General features: G+C 36.2%; 1 protein-coding gene across 5 annotated transcripts in view; it reads right to left on the reverse strand.

The window, feature by feature from the left end:
* SMOC2 (SPARC related modular calcium binding 2) overlaps window positions 1-24,433 on the reverse strand; it is a 144,388-nt gene that overhangs the window by 68,253 nt on the left and 51,702 nt on the right. For 4 of the 5 annotated variants that reach the window (XM_027686137.1, XM_027686165.1, XM_027686154.1 and 1 more), the window contains 5 exons: window positions 16,513-16,619; window positions 15,330-15,429; window positions 7,816-7,863; window positions 3,790-3,873; window positions 2,931-3,005 (listed from right to left, as the gene is read on the reverse strand). In XM_027686137.1, the coding sequence (XP_027541938.1) occupies window positions 2,931-3,005; window positions 3,790-3,873; window positions 7,816-7,863; window positions 15,330-15,429; window positions 16,513-16,619 (414 nt within the window). The remainder of the gene's footprint in view (window positions 1-2,930; window positions 3,006-3,789; window positions 3,874-7,815; window positions 7,864-15,329; window positions 15,430-16,512; window positions 16,620-24,433) is intronic. The other variant, XM_027686176.1, reaches the window with a different exon arrangement.

Below are 24,433 nucleotides of genomic sequence, written 5' to 3' on the forward strand. Positions count from 1 at the left end.
TACAAAAAGAGCAAAAATGGAGATAAACCACTCTAAACAGAGTTATTGTACCATGATCCAAAGTTGGTGGGGTTTTTGCCAGGAGTGACATTTTGTCCTCAAAAACCAATAGATTAAATACCACTCCACAAGTGCCTTTAGTGAGCAGCAAAGGCTTATTTCTATGAGCCAACAAAAAGAATACACACTAGGAAGTCATTATAAAAAATAAACATATAATACTCTAATTCTTTGCCTTGCATATGTAAGTCTTGCAAATGCCATTACTCCATGTTAAATTAATTTAGGCTGATTTAATCAAATGAATGCACTGGATAACTAATATAAACTAGAATTTCCTGAGCCATTATTTTCTGGTTTTGAAAGCCTGAAAGCTTTTGCTGTTTTTACCGGCTACTTGTAACTGGCAGGTCATTTGTAATGTAGCAAAAGCAAACCACTTCAGGATGGGTACAATAAATTTAATGTATTCATTTGTGATATTTAGCTCACAAAAAACTTTCTCAGGTCAAGAGAAGTTTCTTTGTGACCATGGTATATTGATCATGACATACTAGATCATATATTCAGGTAAAAACTAGAGAAAAAAAAAACACAGACTAAAAGAGACAGCTTTTAAGTAGGATATTTGTAGCCTGCTTGAAATTTTTAGGGGTTTTTTTGTTCGTTTGTTTTTTTAGTTAAAGTTATGTTCTATAGGCAGGGCTAGGTGATAGTGTTATTTGCAGCTTAAGAATTTCTTCGAAAGCACTTGGGATACTATAAAACAACAAAAGAAAATGTAGCCTATTATAACTAAATTTGGCTTCATTTTTTGTCTTATAAACACAGTTCCTATGCAGAGGTAAGTTCTGCTCACTTTACTCAGACAAATACTTTTCAATAAGCTTTCTGGTGTTTGTATGACCAAGCCTGAATCAGAGTTTGCTAAGCAAACTGAGTGAAGAAGACATCTACATTTATCTTTTATATTGAAGCTTGGAAGTGGGAAGGTAGTTAGTTTACAATCCACTGGATTCAGTGACAAATTCTTTCCTGTTATGTACACATAACAGTCCAGAGTTCATTCCCTGTGGATGTTCCCAAAACCCTTGGCACAACTCTGAGAGGTAATAAAGGAAAAATCTTGGTTTTTTGAAGACCTTAAAAACATGTTTAATGAATATCAGTGCTGTTCGGCCAGCAAAAACTACTTGTAAATATACGGTCACTGACACACATTATACCTGGGAGTCTGGAAGTGAGATACTGTCTACCACAACTGTTGAAAACAATGTTTTTAGCATCTAGATACACCTTGACTGATTATGTCGTTTTACATATACAAGAGAAGATACAGCAAAGAGTGCAGTAGTCCCTTCTGGCACATCAGGTACACCTACAAATTACAGCAAGTTTGGCTACATAGTATCTCTTGACTTACTTCTGCTAATCTAGGTATGGTACCACAGTTGTGAGCAAGTCCTGTTAGCAAGTCCAATACGATGCTTTTGATGCTAATGCACGATGGGCTAGCAGTCATAAGACAGATAAACTATGCTTCTGGTTTGTCTTCTTTTGTGAATGTATCTTTAGATGGACTGGAGAAATAAACCCATCTTTTATTTTGTGTGTGTGTGTGTATGTGTGTGTGTTGAAGATTTGGCTTCCTGTATCTGCACTGCAAATTCAAGTCTTGCTTTAGATCAAGTCTCTAGCACTGTAAAAATTAAACACTCCTAAAAGTGACTAATTTCTCTGCATGAATTTTAGACAATCCCAAAGAATTCTGTTCTTGCTTACTCTGACTAAAGAAATGACAGAATAAATCTCCAGCATGAAAAGTATTTGCTTCAAACTGTTGTCTACACTGTGTTTAAGTCCCTTCTTTTAAGTACCTTCTGGAGAATCAAAGAGAGGAACAAGTATTAATTATTATTGCTCTCATGTTAAAAATAGCATTTATAAAGGAATCCGTAAACCTCTTAGTAAGGATATGCCTTGCTTTCTTTGTTATGATGACTGTTTGTCTTTTTTTAAATCCTTTTAGGCCTCAATTCAGTAAAATACTTAAGCCCAGTACTTAGTGTAAAGTATAACTTCAATTTCTACTGGATTTGAAGCATGGTTTTGGGTGATTTACTGAAAACTAGCCTGCATCATTAATGTTTCTTTTCAAACTCAACATTTTTCCAGATAAAAAGAAACAAGGAAGATTCTCTAAAGTTTATCCCACTGAAAGGAAGAAACAGTAATGAAGGCATCAAAATTTATAATCCATCAAAGTATTGAGTGTATCTGAATATTATAGAGACTTCAGTCTTAGAACTTTCACCTAACATTCCTAGTCCAGGTCTACAAAGATCAATTATGAAGAGTGGTGAAAATAAGTAAAACCAGAATTCAACAATTATTTTTAAAAAGCCACATCAGTAATTCACTGTAAGCTGGTGATGAGTCTGTAAATAACAGGTGACTGATGTAGCAAAAAGCTGATAACACTGTCTTTCCAAATCCTGTTTGCTGACAACTGGTTTCTGATGGAGTTTGCTTTTTTCCAGTTTACCTCCTAAGATTTACCGCCAAAAAAATGTAACCCACACTGTCATTTTACAAGCACCTTCTTGCTACACATCACCCAAAAAAAAGGAGACAACAAAGAGGCAGAGAACTAAAGAGGATGCAAAAATTAAATGTCAAACCCACTAACAGGTACAAATAGATGTAAGCCAGAGACTTTAGTGAACTAGTATCATTTTAGGCAAATAAAGTCTGGACAAAAATACTCCCCTCTAAAAAGCAGTTATAATGCATGAGCTTACTAAGTCATCACCATGCAAATCATTAAGTCACTATCCTACAATGAGAATGGAAGCATAATGGTTATTAAAATGGCTTCATGCATGTCTTCACAGGAGCTTTACAAAGTAAGGGCAACATAAGTTTCTTACCTGAACTTTTATTGGTTTTGTTTTGTCTACTCTTTACTTGTTCAGTCCACAGTGTAGGATAACGAGAAGCTATATCTAGAAAAAAAAGGCAATAGAAAATAACTTCTAAATGTTAACATTTTTTAAAGGTTACTAGCAACTGAATAAGTGGCTAGTTTTATAGATACATAGGTTTAAAAGAAAAGGTACACTGGTTTGTATTAGGACAGTCAAAACCTTTATACATACAAAGGCATGAATAGTCCCTTCCTTATCCTATTTGTACAAAAGGTTGAAAGAAACGCTTTTAGACTAAAATTATGTTTAATTAGAATAAAAATCTCCTAATGTGGACCCAAAATATATAATGAATTCAGATTCTGCAAGATTTTCAGAGCATGGTAAGGCAGCCATAACATAAAACTATTATTGCATTTAGGCCTTGAGCTTTACATTTACTGAGCACCAAAATTCTGAAGAGGCAAGTAAGCCTGACAAAACATCAACCTTAACAGTAATACTACTAGGTAATATGTTGAGAGTAGCATTTACCCTTTAATTTCTTTATTTGAACATACAGTTTTAACCTACACTTTGGCTCAAGTTTAAAACCTTTATCTGCCCTCAGTAGTGACAACTAAATTTGGTGATGCTGGTCTCCACAGCTAAAGTGTCATCTCAAATCAATCCCACAAAATTCACTGCTTGTAAGTAAAGATTCTATTGTGCTTATTGTCTTTGCTGTTCCTGAAAAAGGTACAGATGCTTGCAATTTCTTGCAACTACCCCAGCAATTTTAAATACTCTTAAGGTAGCATTTGATGTTGTGGAATATAGTCCTAATTACATAGTTTAGTACCACACTGTTAAGTTTGCTCACCTTCTTCATCACCTTGAGGCTGAGTCTCCAGTGCAGGAGCTGAGGCATCATCTGAATTCAGAATGGAAAAGATTTGCAAGGAGACTACAATTATGAGAGTAAGCTGTACATACATGATTGATAATAATGATTTGCACATAGCCCCGGCCAGTAAACAAACAATAATTTAAACATTTTTTATAGGCACTACAGAGCATAGATATATTACATATACAGACTACATTTTAAAAATGGATGTGGCTGATGAATGTATTGCAGTCTTTCATGATGCATGACGTGATCAAGTTGCTCTCTGGAGTGTAATTCTTAATTTCTAATACTGCACATTGATACCTATAGATTTTAACTGATAAATCACCATTTATAAAGAAGTAATTAGATAAATGTATAGAAGAAGTAAAACCTGTGAAAGCAAAAACAGTCTGGGGAGAATGAGTGGCTGAAGACCACTGGATGCTTTAAAATGAAAGGGTTTATTAGCACAGAAGGATCTATTTTAAGAGTCAAACAGATTCTATAAGCAGGATTCGCAGATTTTATAAGTAAGGTTCACAGATTATATAACCAGAATATTGTTTGCACAACCGTTATCCTCTGGTCATCCTTCTCCGTCCATCCACTACCAACAATTACTGCAAGAAAAGAGGGAGGAAAAATTATAAAAATGACAAGATGTGAGAAATCTTAAGGTCAGTAAAACACAGTGGACATAGTGCTGGAAAAGAAAAATTCAACACAAAAAATTATTTAAATTAACATTTGCTAGGAAGAGCAGTACCAAAGATCCCTCTTTACCTTATTATGTTATTGCTATTTAAAATTATTGACAATATTGGGTCAATATGACTCAGGAGGCCATGCTAGTACAGATTTTCCAGTCATTACTCTTTCCTGTAGCATGAAACTAACTCCAAGACTAAGGTAAACAGTAAATGCAAAGGTTTTATTACTATTTCTTGCAGGTTCACAATTGGATCTTAGACAAAAATAGTTACCAGGTTGTTTTCCTGTCATTGTCATGGAAGGTAGAATCAAAGGCAACTGAGAAGCTTCTTCTATCATATAGCCTTACCAGGGTAAAAGAGAGCAACAGCTTTAAGGCTAACACACTATCTTGCTACTGCAATTCAGAAAAGCCTGCTGTTCTCTTTGCTGTCTGCATTTCTGTTTTAAATTTGTGTTGTCTCTATGCAAATCATTCAGAGGATTTGGGGGCACTCTGACCTTCACCTCTAGAGGTCACAACCTAGTACACAGCAAATACAGACACCAAGTAAATATTGATAGAAGGTAAAACTGAATTTCCATCTAAGGAATAGTGACCTCCACGTTTCTCGCAAAACCAAAGCAGCAGCAATAAGAGCTTATTTTCAATGTAAAGTGATTTAACCAAGGCATAAAAAAATTTCTTTTAAGAGTGCTCATTCTTCATGTCCATACAATGGCAGGGTTCTTTGCTCCAATGTCATAAGAATAGTTTTGCTGGCATTTTTGTGGTGTCCTCTGGGTGGTAGAATAAGACCATTGATTAATTTCAGAGAGGCCATTGAGTATCCTAGTGTACTGAAAATCAAGACATATATTTAGATCATCAATCAGTATGTGATTCAGAAAACCCAGAATTCCAAAGGGTAATTTATGGTAGGTAGATATTACCAAGAGCCAAGCCAGAAACTCAGACCTGCATTTAAATGACATTTTTCAAATCATCTTTTGGTACACAATTTCAGTTTGTGACACATTTGGTCTTATGTTATTAGCTGAAATTCAGACATAATGCTGTAACTTCAGCTACTATCAGGCCAATCAAATTTGGCCTCCTGAACTTTGTTCAAGGAGCATTTAAAACAGTTTATACATTATTTTTTTTTTAAACTCAACAGATATTTAATGATTTATATGAACTAGAGGTCTCACAGACTACTTGCATAGGCCTTCCTGGCTGGCACAAGCATACCAGTTCATACGTGCATATATTGAAACAGAAACCTGATTAAATTCTGTTTGCTGTCGGCATTCAGTTATCAAGTACATAGTCCTGCAGTCAGCAAAGAATCAGAAAAGAGGGATGTGATCCCAAATCTGACACCTATGCTTCTCAGAGAGTCTGAATATTTTCCTTGGATAGAGGAGAGAACTGTTGGGCCAGAGAAGATACTTGAGGAATTAGCTTTTAAGTTTCATTTCTGTTCAGTTTAATGTTTAAATTTACAAACATGCAAAGAAAGCTCCTGAGCTCTAATATCTGCAGCTGGAAATTTTATTTCAGTATTGGAATACCCAGAGAAAGCAAGGTGCACAACTGCAACAGATGTGGCTTACCAGGTCCATATCTATGAGACATCTTGGTGCACGAGACTGTCACATTAAGTCTATTCAGTCTCTTGAGTAGAATTCTCAAGACCACACCTTGGAGGTCTGGAGCATGTCTTTGGGAGCAGTGAGAACACTGTGAACCTGCCTAAGTTTGCTGGGCTACAATATGGGCAGGTACTCCCACACAGGCACCCCTGGTTAGTCCACCGGAACGTGCAGAGGAAAGATAAGCAGAGAGTTTCATGGTTATTTATACCCTTGCAAGTGGAGCTACAAAATATGTTTTAGCACACTGACCGTGAAGCTGAAGCACAGGTAGATAGATGATGCTGTTCTCTACTCTGTGACAGTGTCTAAAGAGTTTGAGATGTCTCTGACAACATGACTTTATATTTAAAGTATAAGGCAGTGGAAGAAGGGTGGAGAGAGGAAGACAGAAGCATTTGAGAAGAACCAGGGACCACCTGGGAACCTGGGCAGAGGCCCTTTGTGCTGCAGGCTTGTGCTGGACAATAAAAACAGGGCATGAGTAAAATGCAATCACTTGAGACACAAACATATGTGGTGAGAAGGGAGATTTGATAAACTGTGTTCGTTTCCTTGTTCTGTGACTGTTCATTCAGGGTTCAGCAACTCAGCTGTCATGGCCACAAACAAAAATAAAGGATTCCAGACAAGTTTTATATATGGAATATCTCATTCAGTTCAAAGATGAAAATGAAAGTTCTGACCTAAAGTAAATAGGTAGCCTAAGGGTAGTGGAACCCACAGTTTGTCTGGAAATACATGAAGGAAAAATTTTCCAGCATTTTGTAATTATTAGCCTTTAAAGAAGTACTCATTTTTTTAACCTAGCAGCACTATAGTTTATTTAAATGTTGGGTATACTGCAATACTGCAAAAGCTCCTGTAAAAAGATACTTCAATTATATTAACACTGTACCAAATAGATAGGCATTAACATTAGAACGAAAATGAGTAGCTTCTTTAAAATTAATTTATGCAGTGTAACTGACAGACATATTCAGTATTTAAAGTTGTTTCAAGCGTTTGGAGAGTGTAAGCTTTAATTTTGTTTAAAGCATATACAGTTCCCTCATTTAAATCTACCAGCTATGTTGGATGCACATCAGATTTTGTCCTTCCACCAAGATATACACCATGATCTGTATCTAACAACAACAATTATCTGGCCATAAATATAAGACATATCAGATGAATTAATTGCAATATAGAACAAAGTGCTGCGTCCAAGATGACTCAAGCACCGATTGATATGGAAATACACTGAGGACTTGGTTTCCCAAGATTTTGATGCTGCAGAATGTTACCTTTATCAAAGAGACAGAATAATCTCTCCTCCAGAACAAGAAAACAGTATGGGAAAATATTTCAGAGTATAGCTGTGGGAAGGAAAGTTACCTTCCAAACAGTACAGAATTGAAAATTCCATAGGACTGAGACTAGAAAAATATAGTGTCTATGTATATATACATAAATACATGCACACATATATATGTTTATACTCATAAGTTTACTAAATTTCTACAATGCAAAGTAAAATGAATAACATGTATACACGTACATATATTATATATGCAGTTCTAATACATAAAAAATATGTATTGATAATTTAGATCTATGGAAAATCACAGTAGTTTACCCCACAGCTATTTTAGTTTTTGTTTAAAGGCCAACTAAGATATTTACCCGTTTTGCCTGCACCTTCTCGTTGTGGCAGCTTCTCACTCACTGAACCTGCAATTGGAAAAGGGAATTAACCGGAAAATATTACTTTTTCTTTTAATATGTTATCTAAGAAACACAGTTCAGCTCTAATGATTCATTTTTGTATATTACAGCAATAAATATCAGCAAATTCTTCCCTTGCAAACCAGAGATTTTAGCTTTGCCTGACTTCTACATTTGTGTACGATCCGTACACTGTCAGACTCTACTTCTTGGCCACCACAGGACTTGAGAAAGAGATAGTGTTAAACAGTACATAGACATAAGTGCAAGAACATGCTCATATGCTGCAGAGTCACCATTTCCCTTCCCCACTGCCCCAGCAAGAACAGGTTCTGCAGTAAGAAGCATCATCAAAGTCTTGACCACACACCTCAGCTGCTCTGAGGGGCTTCTTCAGCCTCTAGCCCAGTCCTGGCTCAGATTAAAAACTGCCCCTTTCTGCTTTAAACACCTCAAACAAAGCCTTGTGGAAGTCCTCTGCTGATGTGGGTAAGTACGTGTGTGTGCTGGGGCAGCAGAAACACAGCACCTTATTCCAAGTTTGAACCTGAACTGGTTTCAGACACATCCCCAGAGCTGTGGCCTTAGGAAAAGAAACAGCAGATGTGAAAAGGGAGTCAAGAAGATTAGAAAAGATGGGTTTTAACAGCTTATTCTACCAGCCTGGACTCCAACCAAGAATCCAGTCTTCTTTTCAGGTCATCAAAAAATGGAGAATCTACTAGTTTTCTTAGTAGTTTTTTTCAGGAGGCTTTAGGTTGGTTTTAAAACGGAAATACTTCCTTATTTCTTGCTTATGTGTCATTATTACACCCGTTTTTATGATTCTAACTCCTAGACATTTTAACAATTTATTTGTCTCTGTTACGCTAAAAATCACCTTTAAAAGTGGTATTTTTCTCTCTGGAGAGCCCACGTGGAGTGATCAAAATTTAAAAAGTGTGAAGTCCATAAATTCTTAACACATAATCTCTTCTAACATACACCTGCTTTAATGAAACAATAAAAAACCCCAACACGCATCTGGCACATGCTTGCATGTGTGTGAAATAATTTGGTTGCCTTAATTTTCTTAATTTATTCCCTCTGAAATAATTACGTTCACTGTGTTTAAAACAAAGTAAAAAAAAACCCCAAACCTTGTAGCACAATAAATCTGTTCTAAAAGGACAATTTAAACAAGAGAACCCACTAAATCACAGGCTTTGCCTACCATGCTGAACCAATGGTTACTTCAGCAGGAAATTTAGACAAGGAATCTGCCAGAGGGTAGATGCCTAATGTCACAAATCTGCTCTGATGATTTTAAAGCCTCTATAAAAGAATACTGGCAATGCAACCAAGCCGGTATTACCTTCTGAAGGATTCACCATATCAAAAACATTCTTGTTTAGATGTGTTTCCTTTTGTGTCAATAGTGTATTTTTATTATATTATGTTTGGGTCAACAGAAATTCAATATACTTAGGGATGCATCAGTATCAACTCAGGCAGGAAAAATAAAATTGCTATCTTGTAGGAATTATATCCAAGGTTTGGGATAGTTTGCTCAGAGTAGATTGCAGTACTAATCCATATTATTTACTCTGAAGAAGAGGCAGATTTTTCCATTTATGCTGAAGCCAGTAGATCTGAGTTTTTTGGTGCTTGACTTGCATTTGATAAAAGGCTCAGCTTGAATTCAAATAAGATGTTCTAGCTTTCGGAAGCATAACATACGAAATTACAGGTTTTTCTAATTGCACTAAATACCAGTGATCCAATTTTTCCTCAAATTTCATCCAGTTACAATTAACTCTGTAGTATCAGAATTTAATTTTGATTCAAAGGCTTATAATTATAATTTTCTTGCAAATCCAGAGATTTTAGGCCTGATTCTCACCCACACTAAAGCATTTTAAACTATTTTTTAATTTGTGACTAGAAATGAGGTCTCAGCGGGGGGGAATGCATGTGATGAATGCCAAAAATACCCCCCTGCACCAAACAGCATGTTAAATAAAGCCCCAGTTTGGCACCAGTGTTGTCTCTCTATGTATATTCAGAACTACTAGTGTAAACTGAACTTTAAATTCAGTTCATGCCTAAAATGTCTAATTTAACACATTGGTGAAACATACATAATATTCCATATCTTAAACCAAAAGGAGAAAAATCTTTCCAGATACATTCAGGTTTCTCCCTCTATATGTGAAACCGTGAGAATGACTATGTGATATTCATGTACAGTCAGGGAGAATTAAGTTCTTTTTTCTGGGCTTGGATTTTTTTTACCCTAAATTTTCATGGAAAATTGATAAATGGGGAAGAGAGAGGCATTGACAAAGACTAACTTTATCATAGTGAATCTAATTTCATTAAAAAATTAGATTAATGCTAAGCAAATTAGGTTTACTGGGCTAAAATTATTTTTTAACAGTCTTAGGAAGTTAACAAAAATATTCACAGAATTTCCTACAAAGGAAAACCTGTGCCCTTCATATAGTTTCATCTGAAATTTTCAATTTATGTAGCAGAAACAGTTCTTGTTGTCTCCAAAATCAAGGTAAGGAGGATCTATTGCATTTTTACCTTTTTTTCAACAATTTTCAGAATATATTTATGGTAGAAATACTTCTAGCTTCAATGGTGATAGGAAGTTGCATTTGCAAGTTTTTAGGAAATTATATCTTCAATACTCTTGACAAATCCTCACATTTGCAGCAAGGCAAGAAACAAAGGCAATTTCTACCTTATCTAAAAGTTGGGCTATGCAATTGGCTCCCAAGTTCTCAGTACACTGTAAGTAAATAAATCACCACGTAAATAAATATGCTATGGAATGGGAGAGGGCAAGCAGAGGTATTAGATTCAGCAGCATTACTTTAATGAAGAATTTAGTACCATTCTAGCTTGTAATTTGCTTAGCCATCTATCCATTTATGAGCATGATTAATTTAATTTCTTTTTTAAAAAGAAGACATATTCATGCCTTAGTTTATTGCAAATCCCACAATTCCATCCAGTTTCACTCCAACAGCTTCTGAGGCACAATTCCCTTCCAGGGAACATAATATGAGTTTTGTGGTTTGTGATTTTAGCATATCTATTTTCAATTGCTCTGAGCATACAACACTGGGCTTTAAAAGAGAAGGTGAAAGTATATTATTCTCTAGTTTAGATAATGATTTCTGATCTCCTACCAAGGAATATTTGATATGTAATAATTGAATGAAGATATCAAGATAAGTAAACTTCCCATGCTATCCTTTATTTCACCTATGGGTGTATCTGAATGTGTATGTATAGGCAAAGTACTGTGTATGGGGAAAGAATGATTCAAGGATGGATATTTTTCTCCAGCTAACAAAAACAATATAATGTATATTTTAAAAGTTCATTCCCTTCCCAAATATATTTGTTTTCATCATATTATCTGATCATAATACTTTACAGGTTGGAAGAGTTCTGAATTTCTAAAGGGAAATTCAGGCCATAAAACATGATTATGTCATAGTCAAAAGGTAGCAAAACTTCTTTACGGGGAAATAAACATGTCTCCATACCTCTGCAATCTCACTGACAGAAGCTCAAAATAGTTAATAAGGCATAAAACCCCAACAATAGGCAAACAGTGTATTTTTCAATGATAATTTAACACCTGCTTCTCAACTTCTGCCCCATTTCCCAGGACTCAGTGACAATGGAATTTCTGTAGTTCCCTGAAGTGCTGATAACAGAGATGGAGAGCTGTAAAAATGTCTTTATGTCTGGTGTTCTTTAGTGAAAGTACTGGGGGACATTCATCATTTTTAAGGAGCTTTCTTTTAAATGCTGTCCTGGGAATGTGTTTGATTTACTCTCCTCCCCATTGCTCCTGCAATAGTGAAGATTATTTCCATGGAGTAGAATGGCATTCTGGGATTTATCATGTGCGTCTTAGCAGTACCAAGTGTTGGTGTGGGAAAAACTGGAAAGTATGGAAGAAGAACCTCTTTCAGGTAAAGATGTAATTAAAGCAAAGGTTCACATAAAACAGTTGGAGAGTCCTGCATTTTTTAATGCTGCTTATGACTTCCATCCTTCCACATGTTTTGTCTCTAGCAGAAAAGACAGCTTAAATAAGAGCAACCAAAACAAACCAATGAGCAAAAAATGGCTCGTACAGCTATTGTTGATACATAAAAAATATACTTGATACTTTTCAGACTTGAGCAAACTTTAGGAAACATCACATTATGCAGCTAACCAATCTTAGCAGTTAGAGAAATGTAAAGGCTGCTTCACATATCTGGTATCACACTATAAATATGAAGCATGGATAAGAGATGGAACTAGTAAATCAAAGTCTTAACTGCCCAGCCTAAGTTGTGCTGCATATTTCCTCTATTAAAACCCAAACTCTTACAGGCTGCCATGCTCTTCTTTCTTATTTCTGGGTATTCACCAAAGTCAAAGGTGGTTCCACTGGGGGAAAATGAAAGGCAATAAATTATCCCATAATTTAGGAATAGCACAATTGATTTGAACCTTATCTGAAGTTACTGAAGAACTAACCTAGAACCGAAAATTAACTGAACATTTTCATTAAAACAAGGAATTCCATGGCAGCACATTACCAATGAGAAAATAATTACAAAAACATCTTGAATGTCTGTACACATTCTCCTCTTAAGGGTAGAGGTGGCAAAAGTGGTCCTGGGAGAAAAAGGTATGGGGCATGTAAATTGAAAAATTTGCACAAAAGTTTTTAAAATAACTATAGCATCAAGCCTACAGAATACATGGAAGCATGTGAAAATGCAGAAACATGCTGGTGTCAGGATGCCACCATTGCAGGAGGTCTGTCTGCAACATCAAAAATAGCAAGGCAATTCCTTCATCAAGGCTAGAAATGATACAGTGTGTTGGACTGACTAGGGACAACAATATTAGAAGAAATGGCATTCCTAAAATACTAGTTAAAACAGGAGTGCATCTACTTAACTTCAGTTGAGCTACTGAAGTTTTGATTGTAATTCCTGTGCATAGTCGTACTAAATACAGGAACGGGAATCAGTGGTGATCTGGAAAACATCAACATTCTTGGGGGAAAAAAACCTGAAAATTTGTTATCCTAAACAGATGGCAATCTTGAATATATAGAAGGAAATGGGAGAAGGGTGCAATTGTGTATCAGACTTTCATTCTGCAATACAAGAACAAAGTTTTGCCTTATTATACCATAATAAGGTTCTTTCTGAGAAAATCTGTAGCTGTCTTCTCTGCTGAATGAGAAGGTTTTTCCAGATCTCTCAAAACTGATTTCTTAGCCAATACCACTGCAAAATCCCCTAGCATTTCAAGTCTTACTTCCAAACTCTGCTGTAGCTGGACTTCTTTCCTGAGGGACAAAGGAGAAGTAGTGAACAATAAAACACTGAAACAAGAAGGGGAGGAAATGTGCAGAGGTAATCCCACAGGGTGCCATAACAACTGAAAAATTACCCGCAATCTTCCATGGAGCAAAATCAGACTCTGCATACTCACCTGGGCCCTGGAGCAGCTTATTTATCTCTGGGCTACTAAATTCAATTTGATTGCTACTATGACCTTCTACTTAGCATTTCTGTAAAATGTAGAAATAGAATAATTCTCATATTAATCTAATAATTAGATTAGAACTACACTGCAGCTTCTCCTCAATAATATCAGGTACAAACAGAAAAAGTGGAAGTATAGTAACTCAACAACATTTTGAGCCAAAAATAGTGGCATGTGTTATGAAACATCTGAAAAACAACTATTTATTGAACTTTCAGCATCAGCATAGCTCTTTTTTCACTGATGTCAGTGAAAGGACAGGAAGAAGGAAGCTACAAACGGATTTTGTAGAGAAAGCAGTGAAGGCCTGCTTTCAGAAAGCCCTGGCTATGGGCATGTAAAAGCACCTCAACTCAAAATTACATTGAAGCGCAAAAGCACTACCCTAGCTATAGAGTCAAAGAATTATAGAATAGTTTGGAAGAGACTTTAAAGCTTATTTCATTCCAGCCTCCCTGCCATGGGCAGGGACGCCTCCCATTACAACAGATTGCTCGGAGCCCCATCCAACCTGGCCTTGAACATTTCCAGGATTGGGGCATCCACAGCTAAAGAAGACATATCCATGTGCCTTCTGAAGGTGCAAACCAGTCATAAGCAATAATTACAGTAAAATGAATGCGCATTTACCTCTATTTTAAGGTTTCTGAATATTTTGTGTTATTTTTCACAATTGACTGTCATTCCACAGGAATGTTCTGAAGAGTATTCTTTCAGGCAAAATGCATGGAAGATTCAGCAAGTCATTTAAACAAGAAAGACTTTAAAAGTGAAATTAACATTTTGTAAACTTTATTGAAACTTTCTCAATGGTCTCTTCCTTCCTCCATGTATTTATTAAAAACCTCAGTGAATGATTGAAGTAGATCAGGCAAGGTGAGTTCCCTCAAAAGTCCTAATCCACTCTCTTTTTCAGTTTCATTCTCATTAAAGGATTGACTTTTTAAAGCTATTTCTCTGACCTTCTGACAGAGAATGGTGCTGCAGCACAAACAGTAGTGCAATAGATAGAGAGCAAATATTTGTAGACCTATTTTTGTGCAATTCTGTCAATCTCAAGAGAGGTCAACAGCAATTCTGACAACTGTTCATACTCTTGGGATTTATATTTATTTTCAAATTTAATGAATTAGGGTCAGAAACAAATCCCTAAAAGACTGAACCTGTTAATTGTCCTGAGGAAAGACAAAAGGCAGCACTCAAGGCAGTGTTTTCATTATGCATTCATAAGACAGTGATCTCATTATCTTCTTAATGCTTTTTTTTGTTATTGTTCTGATTTCTCCTCTGGATTTGGTCATTTGGAATCTGTTGTAGGAGTTTTTTCATTGGGCTGTGTTACAAACACATATTCCCACTCTGTATTTTTTGGTGGCATGGTTTTTTTTTCCTGTACTCTAAATATCTGAAAAAGGCAAATTCCTCTGAAATTTTTTTGCAATGAGTTTATGTGCAAGAGAGTTTCAACATAAAGTACTATATCCATAAGTCAGTTGCATGATTTCATATATGGACACATCATCATCATCATCATCATCATGGCTAGGCTTCGCGAACGAAGATTTGAGATATGGACACATAAATATGGTACAAATAACCACTGCAGAAAAACCCTTCAATAGCTAGATTAAAGTACAAATAAAGTAGAGGGATGTCAAAATCATAGGGAGGTTTAGGGTGACGGTGATCTTAGATTTCAAGCAGCTCTACATGAAAAGCCAGACCAACTTTCTCAGAGCTTCATCCAGTTGAATTTTGCCACTAGGGATGGGCCATTCATCAGTACCTATTTCTGTGCTTAACCACTCTTCCAGTGAAGAATTCTTTTCCTTAAGTCTAGTAAGACGCTACAGATAAACTCTGCTATTCATGGCACACTGTCATATCCTGGCCAGTCAAACAAGATTTACCTGGGCAGCGGGGAGTTTTGTGGGCCACAGCAGTACCACTGATAGGACGACCATTGGGAGTGACACACCAGCAGTATCCAGTGTAACTATGGCACTGAACCTGTCAGAAACAACATGAACCACATGCAGCTCGTCAGATATCCCACAGCAATCATACATGTGAGTACAAAAGACTAATCCAGCAAACTATATTGACAAAACCTAAAACAGAAAACCAAATTGGACTTAATCTCAGTCCTACATATGATTTTTTAACATACAGTATATTTCAAGCAAAGTGTGATAGGTCCTTCAGAATCAAATTGAAGAGAAAACTATTGAAATATGTGGTTGTTTACACCCTATCTTAAATGAGTGAGGTGCAGGTGTTATAAAGACCTCACAAGGAAGTTTCTCAAGGGACACAAAAACTGTTCCTGAAACAAGTAATCTTGAGATTTTTTCCACATAAAGAACATATTGTTCCACCCACTGAAGGAGCACGACAGAGAGCTTCTGCCAGCATTATTCATATCCCAAGCTGTCAGAAAAGAAACTCTTGGAATTCCACTTAGAAATCAATTGCATTATATTTCCTAAGGGCCAATATCACTTCCCTCACTATGTCTTCTGCACAAATCCACAACTGAAATGCAGTACAGAGGCGGCAGAAGGTGATCTTAACTGGAATACGTATCACAGGCTAAGCTTCTAACTGTGTCCCTTCTGAATTCCATGATCTAAGCTAAGTAAATTAGTCTCAGAACATATGCTTGGAAAGAAATTCAGTTGAGAATAGGGAAGAATCGTGTATGATTCATGCTTTAGCACTAAGACATGGACTCCGGTCGCAAGATTTCTGGTTCAAATCAGGAACAGATCAGAAATTCCAAGTATTTTCCCATCTAATGTGTATTCAGGGGGCTGCAAGAATGACTCCGTTGCCTCATCCTAGAACAGGGAAGGTATTACACAAACAATAGTAATGTTTGGCTCTTTTGCTGGCCAACTCTGAAAAAAAGAACAAGGACTCTGCACATAACATGGATTTTCCTTCCATTTTTTTGATGTCAGTGTTAGCACAAATTACGTTCAACTTCGAAATTACATTTCTCTTCATTGCATTTGTCTCTTCTTTACCCTTTTCAAACACACATATTCTGACTTTACAGCCATGCAAGATACTAAATGAAAGATTTTCAACCTGACTATATGTGCCATCATCATTGCATTCTGGGATAAACACTTGTTGAAATTCTTTACGAGCTTGTTCCTGGGTATACTTCCTCTCAGCCACACATCTGGAAACATCTAAAGAAAAGAAAAAGACAAGTAAGTTGAATGATGCAATATGAAGAAAAGATGGGTGATCATCTATATTCTTAAAAAGGAAGAGGGCTAAGAGATTCATGTAAAGAGAAACGGATTTTTAATCAGTGAAAATTTACCAACACTTGCATTGTTTTTAGGGAAGGAAACCAGAGAAGGACAATAATTTCTGGACAATAATCCATAACTGAGAAACAAAATGGAGAGATGCCTAGAGATACAACCTTTCAATTCCAAATGCTGCCAAAGAGCAGAAGCCCAAACAGGGTTTCTCCTTTCAATTTAACAGAGCAACAGCAACCACATTGCACCCATTGCACAATATTCTTTCAGAGCTTTCTGGTGCTTCAGGAAAGGCAAAGGAGGCAGCAAGAGCATAGCTTCCTTGTACTTCCTACTGAGAATTTACACACTGCTTACTGCAGTTAGGCAGCAACCTCAGCTATGACTACAGATGTCCCTACCAAGCTGGTAAAAAAAAATAAATCATACCATACAGCACAGGGACTTTTTGGGAAGGTGATTCAATAATAATTTTGAACATGATTAATTCATAATATACTAAAATTTAATGTAACAGTTTATGATTAGAACATGGCTCAAGTCTACCACATGGTCCTTTTTTGTCCACTGTGTGGTTTCTTGCACCATCTCCTTCATTACCTGGTACTGGTGTCCACTCAAGACAAGTTAGCAAACCAGCCAGCTTTAATTCAGTGGGGTTTCTATTGTCTAATAAATTATATTGTCTATTGCATGTACTTTATTTCAATTAAGCAGCCAAGGGCTGAAAAAGACACATAGCATAAGCTACACTACAAATTTACCATGTTGCTGATGCAGAATCAGAACTGCTGATGCAAAATTGCTTCAGCTAAGCAATTTCAGGAAAAATGAGAATGGTAAGTGAGCTTAAGGTAGTATTAATGATTTCAAGATGTGACTGTAACATCCAAATAAGAATGATCTCAAACAAACAAGCAGAGAAATTTGCTACTTCTGATACTTGTTTTGTTTAAAGACTGTTTGACAGAAACTATCCAGTGAATATATGTGAGACAGGAGTATTGGGATTCGTTAATGCTTATGAAGTTCTTTGAAAGCATGGGGACAGGCTTTCTAGTCTATGCAAGATGCACATTGAAAAGAATCTGAACAGTGAGGCAAGAACACTTGACAGGGTTTTGGCATTCCCAGGAGCACACAGCTGAGCCAGCTAAATTCCCATTCCCCAAGCACCCTCTCTGTGCCAGTATGATCCAGACATACATTCACAGAATCAGCATGGAAACTTGTTGGAACAGCAGAGATGTTTTTTACAGGATAAATCCTTCACTGGTCATCTCCACTAGCTTTTGACAACTCACCTGGTAACATTAGCATTAAAAAATCCCTTCAAGTCATAGGCAATCTGGTGTGGAAGTGTAGCATAATGAGGATAGAAACCGGTCCTCAGCATCTACATTCTGAAAACAAAATTGGGGCCCCTTAATTCTAATCTTCATATTTCCCCCCTGGTCTCAGATTCTTGTGCGCTACTTCTGTACATTACTTTACTCTTCTCACAGGAGTATTAGGAAAGTTCATGTTGGTAATATGCCCAAAATACAAATTGTTTCATTTTGAAAAAATGAAAAACTATATTTCAGTTTTAGCAATCTTAATTGTACTATGCTGTTTCAGGAGACATACTCACAGAGATGCAATGATACCTAAAATGATCAGAAAAGTTCAAGCATCCAGAAATGTGAGAAAGAAAAATAATGAGGAACTGAATTAACTTGTACTCTGGTACTTTAATAGCTTGTTTCATCAAGGGAAAAGTACAGCCAATGTACTGTGCAGCTCAGGTAAAGTCTGTTAATGTGTTCACTGCCGAAGTTTTTTGGGAAAAAAAAAAGAAACATTTTATGCAAGCTTTGGTGTCGTAAGCCTTCTTCTGAGCATGGTTTGGTTATACAGTACTTAATAACATGTGGTTTTAATGTAGCTAGTATTTTAACTGAAAATAAATCACTCCTTTGTTGGACCTCTGTCCTCGTTTTTCTAGAATGACATGTGGTTTAAATGTCTAAAAGGAAAAGTGATATAAATTCCATCACATAAGGTCTCTGGTACAGTACCAGCAGGGTTGTAAATTATCTCCAATATTTGAATTATCATGAAAAGATGCCAAGGAGAAAGAGAAGTTCTCCAAAACTGCCCACAAACTTGTTCCTAAACAGCCCGATGCTCTAAAGGCCTCCTATTCGTGAATGATCTAATATGCTTTAAAATCAACAATTACCAAATTTATTGGAATATAAAATTCACATTTGAAGTCTTACTTTGTATTTTATAACCATGGAAACATTTTAAAGCTGTTGGGCACTACTATACTTCAGTATGCCGAAAAAAAAAATGAGGAAAATCTCTTATCAAGTTAAGCATCTGAAACTGTGTAAAGTCAAAATATTATTTCCCGTTCCATTTTTTGTTTTACCAAGATATTACTCCAGGTGAATAACTATGGCACAGAAATGAGGCCCAAACCTGATAGAGGAAATGTAACAGGGTGATCAAGATAAAAAGAAGACATATACAAATATTAATACTCAGAATATTAATGACCAATTAAATTATTAATTCAGAGGAGCTAAATTCCTTCCAAATAAAATAAATCACTGAAGATAAAAAAAGTTATAATATTTTTATAAAAAATTTTTAAGATTACACCATCTGAGCATCTGCCTCTGTGTCGTGGTTGCAATATCTTCAAAATCTGCTGTATAATTACAGACAATTTTTCCAAAGAAAAAGAATTCAAGATGTTTAAGGACTAGATAGTTATATAAATAAGAGTTGAAAAAGGATGAGAAAATAAATTTGTGACACGCCCGGGAGAAAAGCTGAAGCATAAGCTCACATCAATATACCGGAAAAGAGATAGCTGTAGGGAAATCTTGTAGCTCCTAACATACATAAGTCACAGGCAAGATCCTAATCCATAGGGAAACAAACCTTTCACATGGCCATTGCTCGTGATCATTCAGCAAAGCCAAATCTGGGACTTGTTGTGCAAAGTTGTTTGAGTGCACCCGGATAATTCTTGTCTACAGGCCCCTCTGTACACCTTGCAGTAGTCTAACTAATGAAGATGACTCACATGAATCTCAAATTAGTACGATGAGTCTAGGTTTATATGGTTTGTCAGAATGGGGTTTTTATAAATAAATAAATATACATATCTATATACATCTAAGGGGATACCAGGAAACTCTCTCACATATGAATTCAACTTTGCTCTTTATCTAGAACAGGAATCATTCAAATCAGGATGGATCCTGATTATTTTAAAATGAAGACTGAGAATGAAAAATGGTAGGATTTACCTGATACCTCTGTGCTCATTAATCAGCCCACAGATTTTGATTTTTCATCATGGACCCTGACCAAAGCAGGTTAAACTCTTTCAAGGTGAGGAGTGTTCCTCTGATAAGAACCTGGTGTTGGAAGGTTGACAAAGCACTGTGCAATGCTATAAACATATTTTTTTTTAAATCTGTTTTTGTTTAAATCTTTGGAACTGTCTAGTGGAAAAATAAGGGACTTGAATCTGTTACTAGAATTCCCACTTTATTTCACTCCCTAACTAAAGTATTAAATAAGGGAGCTAGCAGGCTCAAGCTGGAATCTGGTCCATGACCTTGTGAAAAGACCATTAAGTTTAAGACCTGTTAAAAGCTGGCTGAAATGAGACCTTATTTGCTTATAGTCATATAATGCGAAGAACTAATTTTGAAGATATGTATGTCCAGCTGTAATTTGGAATTATGGCAACTCAGTGAGACTTTATCCTCTCAACTCCAGGTAAATGCGTTTTTACATCCCAGAACCTTGTGGGGAAAAAACAAAACAGAACAAAACAAAACAAAACAAACAAACAAAAACCCAAACCAAACAAGAACCCAAAATAAACAAAAAAACTCTCATGGCATAGAAATTGAGCAAGAAGTTTACCATAAATCAGCTCTGTGGGACGGTATTAGCTGTCAGACTGGTTGGTACAAAGCTCAGTGCATTTAAGCACAGTATGCTGGTTAATGTGTTGATTCTACCCTCTGTGACTTAGCACCAGGACTGCAAAGGCAGCCAAAGGTTTGATAAGACAAACACATCTTGGGGTGTATAACTAAAGACAAAAGTAGTTGTATGGGAGTGGAAAGAAATACACAGAGCTGAGGAGAGTTATAGCTGTTTGGGCAGGTTTTTCTGAATTGCCCTGGTGACAATTCTGGCTTCCAGGGGAGACCACTGAAGAGAAAGCACAAGCAAAATATAAAGACATCTTAATTTTGTGCTAAGATTCTATATGCAACAGGGAAGACTTTCACCTATGAAGTGAAGTGAATGCTGATATATTACTGCAGAATCTTCCCGAGATAACACTGAAGTCAATAGGAAATTTTGGAAACAGAATTAACCTCACAAATAGAACCAGACTGACTTGGGACCAATTTCACTTTATGCTTTATTTCCAACAGTACAGCACCAAAACCACTGAGCTTTGGGGAAAAAACATCCATCAAATTCAACTCTGCTGGCTAATCCTTGAATAATATATCACACAGAGAGAAGTTTATTACTGCAAAGTAGAAGTTTATCTTTAAAACAATGACACAAACTCATCAAAGGTGTAAACATCATCTCTAAAGTGACATTCAATACTATTGAATTTACAGTAATTTTGGGGCTCTACAGGGAGATCTAACCCGGATTCTCTCTGGGAAAGTAAACACCTTGCCAAAAGAATAGATAAATCTCCTGCAATAGTTTCAGTTTAGTTCATCTGGTATTTCTTGGTTTGCTATGTATCTCAGTAAGAATAAAAGTACCTTTCTCAGTCTCAATTCATGGAGCAAATTTTGTTTGCTTTCAAAGTGTGTGACATGACCTTGCTATGTATTTATGCATAAAATGCACTCCACAGTTTAGTATTTTATTATAGATGAAATATTCTGCTGAAGAGATAAGAAACATTTACTACTTTGTAAAAATTACATATAAACTGGTTAACTTATTCATTTGAAGAAAAAGTTCCCTTGACAGCTCTCTACAGACACTCAGAAGTTCTTACGCTAAAGAGAAAGCTTTTCTAAAGTCACATTGATGTGAACAAGCAGACCTCGTATAGACAGACATAATCCAAAAGCTTCTCCCTGTTTCTCTGTAGGTTTCCCTTGTTGCACCTCGATTACATCAGAATACCTTTATACACTTACTTGTCCTTAAACTTTGAAACATGAAGTGCAATAAGCTGTTTAAAGTTAGCTGTCCACCTGAGCACTTTACAAAATTGTCCTAACAATGAAACAGAATTTATTTCTACTTTTGTGCTTCTTTCCCACTGCTATACCCTTTTGCTAGCTTGTAGTGATATGACATAAGTCAAATGGTCTTAATTTGTAGTTAATTTAGCACGAAGAAGTTTAATTCAGAGCACAAGACACCATTTGGTTTATATGGCACACACTACTCACAACATGATAATTTCCCAGGTCAAGGTATTTTCTGCAGAACTCATCATGTTTAAAAACAAAGCAGATAAATAGCTGTTGCCTCTAGTGATAGATACATGGTGAAAGTGTCAGTTTTAAAGATGCAGAGATATTAGTCTCTTGGGTTGGAAAAGATGTCAGCACAGACATTTAGCCTGACAGAGCCATGAAACAAAGACTTGCTGCTTCGTGACAAGGGTTGGCCAACTCTTTCACTATTAATTTTTATTGCTGCTTCCTGGATTCGAGCAGAACAGTAGAGCAATCTTAGCCTAAACTCTCCTCTGTTGGCATCTAACAGACCCAGACAGTGTGAAGTTTCTTTGTTGTTTTCTTTTTTTTTTCCTTTTTTTTTTTCCCCACATTTTGTAACCACACAGCAATTTAGATAGCTAAGCTCTAAGATAAAATAAGGAATGCTGTGCTGGATTCCCTCTTGGCACACTATTTCTCTCAGTTTTCTGACAGTCACATTTGGAGAGATACAGTCTGACTAGAACTGAATCAAATACTTGCAAGAGAAAGTAAAGTTACAGCTTCCTGATTTTTTGTGTACCAAAGGCTACACTAGACCTTCTGAGCAGAGCAGAGCAGAGATTTGCTAATAGCTTAGAGAAGTCTAATATAAGCCAGTTTACTAATTCTTTTACTGAAAGTCTGAGAAGGCTTGCAACTGTTGATGGTTCCTAATCTTCAGTGCAGTATTGTTTTTTTAGCAGTTTCTACTTCCCTCCCTTTAAGAAGTTCCTTTTTATATTATCTGAAACTTAAATGGAAAATACATGAGCAGAAATGAAAATTCCACAAAACAAAACAAAATTATTACTTTCTTACAATTTCAGTAGTGCATATTTGATTCTAACAAGCTACATTTTTTGTGCCTAAGAATGTTTTTACATGCCTTACTTCTGTCCTTACTTCTTATATGCCTTACTTAGCAAATTGTGCTCGGTGAAATATTATCCAGAAAAATTGAGTATTTCAAATTCCACTTGCTTTCACAGAAACATAAATTTTAACTTTATTCACTGAGTTGTTGAATATTTTGTTTCTCAACAGTTTTAGTACAGTAGCTTGATGTGTATGTAACAGCTTGACACATAATTTAAATGAAGACTCAAAACCAAAATGATGTTGGAGCTGACAAGTGTTTCTCTCACAATTGCCAGTATCACAGTCTGGAAACTTGCAGTCATCATGCATACTAAACACAGTGTCTGCAGTGAAAAAATATGCCTGAAAAAGCTCCTAGATAAAAGCATTTTAAGACAAAAATCTGCCCTATAATCAATTTTCCCCCATAAGGTTTATTTACAAACAAACAAACAAAAAACCCCCAAACAAAAAACAAACAAACAAACAAACAAAACAAAACCAAAAACTAAAGCCAGTACCACTTCTCAATATATTCTCTTTTAATACTTTTATTTCCAAAATAATGAAAAAAACTGCATGATTTTTTTTCCCTCATAAACTATGAGAACAAAAAGAAAAGGGAGAGGAGAAAAAGGAGAGGTGAGAAGATATGAAGACGTGTTCTGCTTTCAATCTGCAGACTGCACAAGGTCTCAGTGTGTTCAGGATTATGTTTTAGAATGACACCTTGGCCCAGTCCAGCTGTCACTCATTTCAGCTAGAAAAAGAATCAAACCTACTCATTACATTTTTCTCTCTCCAGATGAAACATCCTGGGAGCATGTTCCGCCTCCCAAACACAACCCAGAAGGCTAACTTCCAGGCACTGGCCAAGACAATGTCCCTGCCCACACACTGAGCTAAGGAACATTCTCAGGTACCGCAAGCAAATGTCAAGCTCACACCTGGTTGGCACACAGGTAAACCTGAGCTGGATGGCAGACTCCATGGGAATACTAGATAAGGTGTGCACTCAGAAGCCATGTCCAGAATTTACAACTCAGTTCTTTAGCTAAAAGGCAACAGTAATGTTTCCCCAAATTATGCTTGGATTCGTGAATTATGGGACCAAGCTTAATTTGTGAGCTCAAAAGAACTACTGGCCAGCAATGTCTCTTTTCTCTTCACAAAGGGAAAATCATATCAGCATGTTTGTCCAAGGACAGAAAGGTACCCTAATTCAGATAATTTCAATTTGTTTAAGCATGTTCTTAATCCATTCATCAAATCATTGTAGCCATAATTCAAATGGGTTAAACTTCTCACTATTTCTGAAAGCCCTACTTTAAAGAAACAAATGCTGAACATTTTCTTCTTTTAGGAAAACAAATAGTAAAATCTCAC

Source organism: Neopelma chrysocephalum, unplaced genomic scaffold (genome assembly GCF_003984885.1).
Source record: "Neopelma chrysocephalum unplaced genomic scaffold, ASM398488v2 Primary Assembly neopelma1_23, whole genome shotgun sequence".
NCBI classification, from domain to species: Eukaryota; Metazoa; Chordata; class Aves; order Passeriformes; family Pipridae; genus Neopelma; species Neopelma chrysocephalum.